Source organism: Chenopodium quinoa, unplaced genomic scaffold (genome assembly GCF_001683475.1).
Source record: "Chenopodium quinoa cultivar QQ74 unplaced genomic scaffold, ASM168347v1, whole genome shotgun sequence".
NCBI classification, from domain to species: domain Eukaryota; kingdom Viridiplantae; phylum Streptophyta; class Magnoliopsida; order Caryophyllales; family Amaranthaceae; genus Chenopodium; species Chenopodium quinoa.
In genome coordinates, this window is record NW_018743212.1 from 3,098,230 (window position 1) to 3,110,112 (window position 11,883).

General features: G+C 33.6%; 1 protein-coding gene across 1 annotated transcript; it reads left to right on the forward strand.

Annotated features, from left to right (window-relative positions):
- The first annotated feature begins 958 nt into the window (after window positions 1-958).
- Window positions 959-6,885, forward strand: LOC110734438 (protein SPIRRIG-like). The gene is made up of 4 exons (XM_021914592.1): window positions 959-1,512; window positions 2,027-3,060; window positions 3,198-4,824; window positions 4,979-6,885. The coding sequence occupies exons 1-4, from the start codon at window positions 1,382-1,384 to the stop codon at window positions 6,405-6,407; spliced, it is 4,221 nt and encodes a 1,406-aa protein (XP_021770284.1). The 5' UTR covers window positions 959-1,381; the 3' UTR covers window positions 6,408-6,885.
- The last annotated feature ends 4,998 nt before the right edge of the window (window positions 6,886-11,883 follow it).

The following is an 11,883-nucleotide window of genomic DNA, read 5'->3' on the forward strand; positions in this document are numbered from 1 at the left end:
TGGAATCTAACATTAAATTACAAAATAATTCATAATTAGTTTACCTTATTTAAGTTTTTTTTTTATTTTTCTTTGAGAAAGTACAAGTCATAATTGCATAATTTAAGGTAGAGATTTCCTTACTTAGAGTCATGTCATCAATCTACAATCAATTAATTCAAAAAAAAATTAAGTTAAAAATGGAACATATTTAATATGGGTAGATCTTTTTGAAACGTCCAAATAGTTAGGGACTAACATTATGAAACGGGTGGAATTAATTATCATATATGATTCTAATTTTATGAAGTTTTATGGGTTCTAGTGCTGACTACTGGGTTATATAGGTCCGGATGTCATGCCAAGTTGCCAACAGGTCTAGTGTGTGTAGCAAATCATGCATAATATGAGCCTAGTAAAAATTCATATCATATTTTGTGTCAAGCTCATAAACATGGATCTTTTATATTGTGTCATTCTCATGTTGATCTTTCATAAACGTGGGGTATAGCATTAGTTGACCTTGCGTGTTAGGTCAAGTATGCAGTGTCAGACTATTAGGCTCACTTTGTAACAAAGACGAGCTTATCTATCTATTATGCTCATACTATCTTTTAAGGACTTAGATAAGATCATTATGCTCATACTATTTTTTTTAAAGACTAATATAAGTTTAGATGATAAGATAAATATAAGTTTAGATAAATAAAAAAAATTAGGTGAATAAGGCCTAATTCAATTTACCCAATAAAATCAGTAACTTGATTAAAGAGAAATATTATAAAGAATCAGTAAAAATAATTTTAATCCAGTAAAATTAATTTCAAGTCAACAAAAATAAGGTGTAATAAACCGTTTTTTTTTTTTTTTAGTGAACCGACTTAAAACATGTATACCTTTATACAAAATGCCAAATTTCAAAAATATTCTAACTAACCCATCAAGCAAAATTACACAGATCTTTGTGGGGTTTGAACTCCACGTTCTGGTAGAAAATGTAGTATAGAAATCACTTTTCATAGGTTGTGTGGTTGACTATATTAAACCAAAGTCCTTTCTTTTTGATTCATGCGAGTGATGCGACCATTTCAATTTGTGGGAAGGTTGAGCATCTTCCGCCCAATAATATAAAATCACCACTACTAATCATAATGCACGCCTTGTGTTCGAGAAAATGACCCAATCAAAATTATTTCACCAAAATTCAAAATTGGTGATTGACCTTAATTTTCCCCCAAAAATTAGGGAAAGATGGCTTACACGTTGTAGTATTTTAACCCATTATTCTACATAGTACATACAACATGATCATGACATTCAAATTCTTTACTATTGTTTCTTCTTCTTCATCAACCTTCAAAATCTGCAAAAATTTCATACCCAGAAAGCTAAAGATTAAAAAATGGAGTCCTGGGTAACCACATTGTTTAAGGATATCAAAGAGAAGGTTGGGTTTGAGTCTTTATCTCAATTGAGTGAAGTTGTTGAAGTCCCACCAAGAACAGACACTTCTTATGATTATTTTCCTTCAAGGTAAAATATTCTACTCGATTCTTTATAGTTGCATTCATTTGTTGGGTTTTCATTGAATATAAGTTTTTATTCTGAATTTTGGCTGTAAAGTTTGCTTCTTAGTTGCATTTGAATTTCGAGTCGTTTTTAGAGAAATTAGTTTAGTTCTTAGTTGATAGTGTTACTTGGAGCATAGTTAACTAGATTGTATCATTGTGTATATAGACTATAGTGGTGAAGATTAAATCAAGGCAATGATTGTTTCATTGGAGTGTATAATCTACGGACTATAAACTATACACTATATCATATCTATCATAAGAAAGCGAGTGGAACAAAGAGAAAGAAAGAAAGAAAAAAAAAAACCCCATCACCATATTGATCTGAGTAAAAAGGGAATTTTGATAAAAATTGAGTAAAAGAGCATGTTCATGTTTACTTGGTAAGCTTTTTTTATCAAATAAAAACCTTAGTAGCTTGTTTAGCATTAACTTACTTCAGACAACTGCCATGCCCTTTGTAACATTAATCACAGGTTGTCGCCTCCAGAACTTCGGCTACTCATTCAGTATGTTTTGCAAATGAGGCTCATAGATGCAAACCATTATCTCAATAACATCTTGGGAAGACTGTTATTCATGGAGCATTTGGCCTATGAGAGTGCTTCTTTTGCTCCTTGTTTAGAATTTGACATGAGTAATATGGGGCATGCTTGCATTCTAGCATCGCTAGGGGAGAGGGCATGGCCACCAAAGGAGGGCTACTCATTTGTTTGCTGGTTTCAGTATAGGGGTTTAGAATCAATGCAATCAGAACATGAAGGAACAATGAAACTAAGGTTGTTTTTGGTTACTTCAACAGATAGTGAAATCACATTTGTAGAACTTTTTATGCAACAGGATGGTGTGCTGAGTCTTGCAACAAACAATACTTTGTTATTATCTTCTCGTAGCTTGGGTTTAGAAGAAGGCGAATGGTATCATCTTGCCATTGTCCAAAGTAATAGAGATGATGTGACTGCAAAACACTTCTCTGGTACTGTACACATATATGTTAATGGGAAGCTGAGTGACACTGCAGAACTTGCTTACACTCCCATGCTTGCTGAAAGGGAATTGCAGATTACCATTGGGACACCTGCAAACCATGCAAGGGTTAGTGACTTGCAATGGAGATTACATAGTTGCTATCTTTTCCAAGAACCACTCTCTGCTGATTTTATTAGTTTCATGTACACGCTTGTTAGAGGATACAAAGTTCTACTTCAAGGTTCAGATATCTCTCACTCTATATTTGATGATGATGGAAAAGGTCTGAGAAATTCTATATTGGACTCAAGCTCAGATGACGGAGTAGGAAGATTAGACACTGTTGAGAAAGTAGGGAGACCAGAGGTAGATGGCTCAGAGACAATTTGGGATATGAAGATGTTGGAAAAACTGTGGCTGCAACTTTTCAAAAAGAAACTCCTCTGTGCATTCAATGCAGTACGGATTGAAGCTCTGCCAGCATCACATACTTTGACCTTGCTCAATCTTGTTGATCCTATGTCAGTTGTTCCTTCAACTGGTTAGTTATAAACCCCATATTAGTATTATTTTCTTTATAAAATTGTTCATACAATGATACAAAATCTTTTTCAATGATAAGCTGACTTTGTTACTTTATCCTCTATTTTTTTCCCGTGGGACTACAATAAATTTCAGGCATAGCGCACTTTGGGGAACTCTATGGCGATATCTCTATTTGTAGGAGATGTATAATTGGAAATGTCGTATGCCCAGTTACAGGGATTGCTGTTATTCTAGCTATTATTGAATCTGCTGAAACAAGGAACATGCTTCATATAGCCTTGACATTATTTGCGTCTGCTCTAAATCAGAATTCTCACAGGGCTGAACAGATGAAAGCATGCAAAGGTTATCAGTTGCTGTCTTTGTTCCTTTGTAGGAAAATAGCCTTGTTTGACATGAAATGTCTTCAGATTCTTTTCAAGATTGTTGTGTCTGAAGATCCGCCAAAAGTGGTGGATAGCCAAACTATTATTTCATCTGCAAAAGCCATGCCCCAGGCCATATCTCCGGAAGTTGATCTAGCAGAGTCTCAGGATTCACTTTCTTCAATGAATTATCATGGAGAAATTCATGATTTCTCTACAAATGGCGAAAAAACTAATCATGTTAATGGGTATTCAAATGATACAAAGGCAACTTTATTAATCTCTGGTGCTCTATCTGATGCAGATATAGTAGAGCATGTCTTGCTAGACTGGACCCTGTGGGTGGCGGCCCCTGTTTCCATCCAGTTAGAAATTCTGGACTTTTTCGAGAATATGGTGTCTGCGTATAAATTCAAAGATCATAATCTGAGTGTTCTGCGTGAAAGAAACGTTGTCCAACATTTGTTGGCAGCTTTACATAGGGATGATATTGAAGTGCTTGTCTTGGAGAAATTTGTTATTCTACTTGCAGTCATCTTAGAGCACAAGTTTCTAGACACTGAGCTGGAGAGTGTGACGTCATTTGTGCTTACAACATTTGAACCCCCTGAAGTGATGAAACCATCTCAAGTCACGAGAGAGGTGATGAGTAAGCGTGTGAGTTTGAGAAATATTCTCTTGGAGACACTCATAGATTTACAAGTGACCATATTTTCTGAGGAATTGCTTGAGCATTGGCATAAAATAGTCTCATCACAACTCATTGCACATTTTCTTGATAGAGCAATTCATCCAACAAGCATGATATGGATCATAACCATTCTGGGTGTATGCTTCACATCATCTCCCGCATTTCCTCTTAAATTTGAGAGTAATGGCGGCTACCAAGCATTGGCTCATGTACTTCCAAGTTTCCATGATTTTCTTGACATATATTATACTCTTTTTTGCCTGATATTTGGCAAGCCTATATACCCAAAATTACCTGAAGTTGGAATTTTGGACTTTGAGGCGCTGATGCTCAATAATGAGGACTTTAGAGACTTGAAATTTGCAAGCCTCTTGGATTCTATAGTTGCTATGGTGAAATATGTTTTTGATCAGCTTAGAGTCCAACCAACTCTTGCTCAACAAGCTTTGGATATCCCTCAATCTTATGATGTGGACCTTGCAGAGGGAAACATGGATATTATTGAAGAATTAGGTGGTGAAGAAGCTTTGAATCACAAGACACATACTACATCTTTACATGGCTTGGAAGCCTCTGCCACTGATGCAACTTCAATACTGAGATTTATGGCTAATTCGGCTAAAATGTCACCATCTTTCTCTAAAATCTGTGAAAGGACTGAATTTCTTGAAAGCTGTGTGGACCTTTACTTCTCTATTGTGAGGTTGGTTGGTTTCTCTTCTCTACTGTATCAATATTCTCAGAACTATTTTTGCTAAATGTAGGACTTTTAAAAATAGTTGCTTGTGCCCTGATATTTTGAATTGATTATTTTTTCGTACTCAACCGTACTAAACTTTTTAAATTTTGTCTTCCAGGGCGTATATGGCTGTAAAATTGGTCACAGAACCTTATGTTTTAACAACTTCCACCAATTATTCCATCTTAGCTTGTGAAGGTGATGAATCACCTTCTGCAAAGCTTGGTTCTCATACAAAGTCGACTGAAGATTCAAGTTTTCTAACTACCTCCCATCTTATGCTGGAACTTGACAATTCCACTGGTAGAGGTAAATTATATTCAGTAGGAGCCACTGCTATCTTAGATCTTATAGCAGAAGTTCTATCTGTTACTTTGATTGGGCATGTGAATCCAATTGCAATCATGGAAAGCGTTTTATGGAGTGGTCCTTTATATCTTGATTCTGAATCTGCTCTAACTTTCCAAGCACTCTGCCTCAGTAGAGTTATGACCTATTTGGAAAGGCGGCTTCTGTACAGTCATGAGAGAAATGGCCAAATTTTGGATAAGAGCATTTTGTGGTCAAATTTAGGGTCATTTTGCAATTTGATTGTAGATTGTGTTTATATAGGTGTATTTCCTCAGCCTTCAGCTGTGATGAAAGTTTTAGAATTCTGTTTTTTGATGCTCCATTCTGCAAAGAAAGATGGTCAAATTGAGGAATCATCCCTTCCTTGGACAGGCCTGCTATCAATTTTGAGAGGAAGTAGGCCAATTGATGTTATCCTTAAGAGCACAAATCGGATGGTATTGTATTGTTTTCTTCCATCTTTCTTGGCCTCCACTAGAGAAGATCCTCTCATTTCCCAAGAAGAAATGCGGGTGGATATTTGCATAGTCTTGGAACTAATACATGCGCATAAAGAAATCATCTTCCATTCAAGCAATGCGGATATTGATCTATATTGCTCCCTCTGCATTAGTCTAATCTCCCTCATCTCTGACGAGCAAACAGATGCAAGAAATTTAGCCATGAGTATACTAAAGTTTCTTCTAGTGCATTGCCGAGCCTCCCTTGAAGACGTGCTCATATCAAAGACAGACCACAATAAGCCCTTGGATGTATTAAATGGGGGCTTTGACAAACTCTTAACTGAAAACTCCTCTACTTTCATAATGTGGTTTCAGAGCTCTGAGCATGATGTGAAGCATGTGCTGCAGCAATTTGCAAGTGTTAGATGGTCAAAATTCATTACAGAATCAGAAAAGTTTCGAAGAGAGAAGTTCGAGTCATTGGAGGATCACTGGACGGCAAAAATGTGGAGGAAAACAGAACATACAACTAAACTTGACCCCATATATTGGGATCAATGTGCTGACCGGAAAACAACTCTTGCAGCTACACAAAATACAATGCGAACTGAGTTAGGGATTGCTTACAGAAAGAAAGATGACTTAATTCTTCATGCAGAGAGTGAATGGAGGAGTCATTTCGAACAACTTGGGCATGAACATAAATCTGAACTCATTAGTGCTTTGGCTTGGGAAGATTACTGGCCTTTGTGATCATAATATGCCAACAATTTAAGTACTAATAAAGGTTTTATGGCATGTAAGTTTCCGTTGTTTTCCATCTGTTGCTTAATTAACTTGGTGCATTTGACCTTTAGTTAGAGTATGGTTAAGAGCTTAACGGTCTATAGGTCCAGCCCATATTCAGAGTAGTATCTAGCCCATCTACTATTGGACTTGCCTGCGTATTGGGCCCTATTTTATTATTTCATTATTTATGCAAATAATAAAGTGAGAAATATTTGAGATTGGAAGAAGTAATTGGTCATTGACAATTTGCCAACATATTCTCAAATAATTCCATTGTTTACGAAATAATGGTAACTCTTTACCTTTTATGTTTGTCAATTTAAAATTTTAATCATTAGCTCTTAAATGATGTTCGTATCAAAAAATAAAATATATAAGACCCTGTTCTTTTGAGCTGTTCTGCTCTGTTGAAATTTACTTTGTTCTTCTCTGTTGAAATCTACTCTGCTCTGCTAACCCCTGCTATGCTTTGCTAACCCTTGCTATGCTCTGCCCAGAAGCTCAAAATAACAAGGCCTAAGTCGTGTCATAATTCAAAGTGTAATCATTACAGAGTATTTCAAAACGAAAGAAGAATAAAGAGTCATTGGCCTCATTGCACTTGCAGTAGCTAGGATGTAGGAAGTCCAGGTTATAATAAACCTCAAAAAGAACAAAGGAAGGTCTCATTTTCTACAAAGTAAATGAAAGTAGAGGATTTTTGGGTTCCCAAGGATTATTATCATAAAAAACATTTGTTATCTTCATCTTTATAATTCTGTCATCTGAAGTTTGCATTGCATGCACGCAGAGTCTAGGCAAAGCACAAATTAAGTCTAGGACCACTCTACTCACTCCACAACTTGTTGAGGAAAAATATCATTAACCACTGCCTACTACTATAGGGATCCAAGAAGATGCTTAAGTTTTTGGCTCATCTTGGTTTATCTTACCTGGTATGAGCTGCCATCATATGTCTAAAAACCCTAGCTAGGCATCTTTATTCTTGAATTACTATCCTTGGAGTAGCGATTTGTGATAGACAATAAAAACCAATTCTAGGTATGTCGGAGTAATCATTTACTCAAGTTTTTGGTTGAAATGGTTTTTTAATATGATATCAATAACAAACGTGATAAAAAAGCTAATAAGTTTAGATTTTTTTGCTCATACTGTGTGTGAGAACTCATGCTGCATCTCTTAGAGTGTGACAGAGTATTAAAATCAATCTTATGTTTCAACCATAAGCCATTACAACTGTTATTTAAAAGGTTTTGAATGCCTCCAATCACAGATCTAATGTCCTATTACTTCTTTTTTAATAGCAACGTTTGGAGATGTGCAGCATTTATTTTAGGAGCACTCCAAATCTCAAGTCAACATCCAAAACAATTTGATAACAAATAGTGTAGTTGCCATTTCTTATGCAATAAGCATATGAAGACAAGCCGAGGAAAATGGCCCAACATAATAATTTGGCTGTTTCGAATCTGCGATTAAGCAACGACAACAAATTACTTGATCCATCTCTGTCCCTTGGATCCATTTTCATACTACAAGTATCCCAAATTTGGGACCTTCACATTTTGGGTTTTATATAAAGTATTAAAGACCTTTACAATACATTTTAATTTTACCATATTTTCGCAACATCTTCTCGTATCCATCCTCCACTCTATATTCACCTTCGTAACTATGATGTTATCTACCCTTTACAATTTCATTATTGTCGCAGTTACTATTACTCCATTAATTTGTCCACAAATACTCCAAAAAGACGGGTGTACGTTAATTTATTGTAAAATGGGTTAAAGTTATATTAAAAGTAATTAAAGTTATCCTTTATACTACAAAATTTATTATTTTTCTATTAATAAATTTTATCTTACAAAAAACTTATAATGTATTAGATTAAGTGAACTGCTATTCGATGCTCCCAATTTACATGGTGACGCTCCCATTTAAATGTAAAATTACCGTTTTGCCCTTGTGTTAATTTGACCTATATAAGGCTCCACCACTTTGTCACATAGTATACCGAGCAGTTTAATATTATTCCCGAGCACTTTGACCCACCACTTACATTTAATCAATTATTTAAAAAATATTAATCGCAACAAAAAAAACCAAAATTACATAACATTAATTATGAGTAAAAAAAATTTAAGCACGAAAAAAAACCAAAAAAAAACAAAAAAAAAAACAAAACAAAAAAAATAAAAAAAAAATTAGGGACATCCGCCTGAAATTTCCGGATGTCCCAGGGAACATCTGGAAATTTTAGGCGGATGTCCTTTGGGACATCCAGAAATTTTAGGCGGATGTCCCTTAATTTTTGAAGAGAATTAGTTTTTAGAGAGAAAGTACGAGCGTAAAATGTGTTGTAACTGTCGTGAGTTATTTATATATGGGGGCAAAAACGGAATTTCATGAAAAAAATGCGAGCGACGAGTTGTAATTTGGGAACGACGTTTAACAACACCCTAGATTAATCATATTAGTCTTTATAATATGTAATCACGTATCCATAAGAAATTACACATTAAAATAACGTTAAATTAAATGTTATCCCTTTAAGTGGTTAAAGTTACTATAAAAATAGTTAAAGTTACACTCAAACTGACCGTTTTACAATAAAATTAATGTACACCTGTTGTACATAAGACTTATATCTCATTGTCTTATCATATCCTTCTATTTAATTAAATTTCACTTCGTAATGCTATATACCCTTCACAATTGTAATACACATTATTGTTGCAATTCAATCACTATTACACTCTATTAACTTGTCTTATTATCTTCTATCACAGTCCAAATATAATACGTACGTATATGCTTTTGGATTGTATATTTCTGCTCCGCTTTAAATCTCGAGTCATATTATAAAAATGTTACGATATCTATCATTAGACCGAATCACTGAGTAAAAACTAACAGTGGTACCTTATTAATTAGTTACTTGTATTTTGAAAGAAAATGTGAATACATACAAATACATGAATTATCATCAACAACAACAACAACAAAAAAATAAAAAAAAAATAAAGGAAGTTTGGAAGTAAGAGTTGAGTTATAGTACATTAGTACTACTTGTTCATTATATTCCATCTGTTGATCCACAACAACACGACATTAAAAAGGCATTAAAAATGAGCAGAGTACATCATATCGATTACCTAAACTCAATACTATCATCCCACATTCCAACCTAATATCATTGCACTAGATTTTGCTGCAGAAATTACTACAGTTTACTCCTATTTTTGGGAATAGTTTTTCAGTTTGTCTTAAAAACCTATGTACTGTTTTTATATATATATATATATATATATATATATATATATATATATATATATATATATATATATATGAGCTGGATGATTATACGGAATAATCACTTTTGATTCATGTAGCTAATCCCACTTATGGGATTAAGGCCTTGATTGATTGATTGAGCTCCTAATATGTCAATGACTAATCACTTCCCCAACTCTCAAAATTTTTTCATTTTGCATCATTTAAAATAGTTGTAATAAGTCTATGTTTAGTTCACCTTAATTTAGTAATGGACCTTATTACTTATTTCAAGGAAAAAAAATAATTCATATCATGAAAAAAAAGATTTAGGTCGATACCATATTGTTTTATTTGCAATTTTTTTTTTTTTATAGCTAAACATCTTTAATTCTGTAATGAAAATAATTGTACATTTGGAAAATATACATTAATAAAAATTTAATAAAACTTCATCTGTATCCTTTTAAATTAACATAAATATAATGTTAGCGTTTAGTCAAATAAATCAAATCAAAAAAAAAAAAAAAGTTCATATCATATCATATAAGAAAAAGTCAAAAAACAAGGTGGTGAATCAAACGTAGCCTAAAAGTCAAAGTGTTGTAATTAAAAAATTTTATAAGAAATAACCAAGATCCACTTTTTTTATTTTTTTAACAAATATACTTTCCCTAATATTTTTGTTTGCAACATTTGTAATTTTATGTTTATTAATGCATAATTTTATTATGAAAATCTTTCATTTTGTTTTTGTAAAAAATTATTCGTATAAAAAGTTAATATATTGAAAGCATATATACTAACCGTTAACGGAGGGAGTATATTGGAACGAATATACAAGGCTGGAACGAATATACAAGACCCTACAAGAATGGGAATGGTATTAAATATGAGTAGTAAATCGATATATTCAGATTGTTGAATAACTCAAAAGATACAACACAAGACTACAAGAGTGAACCCTAGAATAGCTTCATAGGTTAAAGGTTAAAACCAGCTTAATTACAGAAAGAACAGTATAAAATCCACCAGCATTCATCTGTTATATATGGTTGGATCTCACTCCTAAATTTTTAATGTCACGCCTATAGTATAACGCCATAATATACACACTTTATATAATGGTCCTATACTAAATTTATTACCTAGTAGCTTTTATCTTTTTTTGACAAACTAGTTGCTTTTATCATCCACAAATAATAATATAAGTGGATAATAAGTTAACAATACCTAGTGACACTTTTGGTTAATGAAGATCGTGTGGCTTAATTCCACATGCAAATCCTTTTCTCTTTTCATCTTTTACAAATTGTTTTTTTTTAAATATTATGAAGATCGAGTATCTTGCCTTTAACATGGGGAGGTTGGGGTGTTGACTGTTGATACCTGGATTTTCAGAATTGGATCGCTGTTTAGCTGTTTAAATATATAGGTTGTAGAGGGGTTGATGTAATAGTGCATGTAAGACAAAGTAAATCAATAATTAAGAGTACACAGACATTGTGTGTGTGATTCACAAATAACGTTTTAGTTACGTCCATGAGATGAGGCACAAAGACAAAGATTTATTGAGATTGAAGATCGTATATCGTACAGTAATAACTATATAGAGTTAGGTTAGAATATCATATTATCATCGTGAGCAATTAACTTGATTGTGTCGCTTGCTTTTCTAATATGGCATGGTAGCATGCATAATGTTCATAGGAATTTTAGTTTTAGAGTAGCTCAAAATAAAACGAGCTATATAGTGGTTGGGGTCATGAAAACACCAACTGCGTGTTTTCTTTTATTTACCTAATTATGACTTAGCTTATATAAATCTATTGATGTATGTAGTTGCGCACAATACTTGTACGTACACATGAAAGACTATTAACCTGCACCGACGCACCGTTTAACCCAACTAGCCTGACCTTGTTGAGGCCACCCTACACTTTGACCTAAATCCTATCCTCTATAACCTACCATATGCCGTCTGCTTAATAGCTAGAATAATAACACACATTGACACATACAATAGTATAGTACGTAGTACAAAACTACTTAAATACTAACCCTTAACCTATTCCAACACTTATTAATTACCAACATAATTAATTAAACCTACTTGAATTGTATGATTTAATTCCCTGCCTCCTCCTTTGATTTCCTTATGAGC

What these genes read in the sequence shown, in the direction of transcription:
- LOC110734438 (XM_021914592.1), top strand. Translation starts at nt 1,382, where the DNA reads ATGGAGTCCTGGGTAACCACATTGTTTAAGGATATCAAAGAGAAGGTT. An exon ending in GTCAGTTGTTCCTTCAACTG is followed by an intron (nt 3,061 to 3,197) that starts GTTAGTTATAAA and finishes AATAAATTTCAG; the next exon opens with GCATAGCGCACTTTGGGGAA. An exon ending in CTTTACTTCTCTATTGTGAG is followed by an intron (nt 4,825 to 4,978) that starts GTTGGTTGGTTT and finishes TTTGTCTTCCAG; the next exon opens with GGCGTATATGGCTGTAAAAT.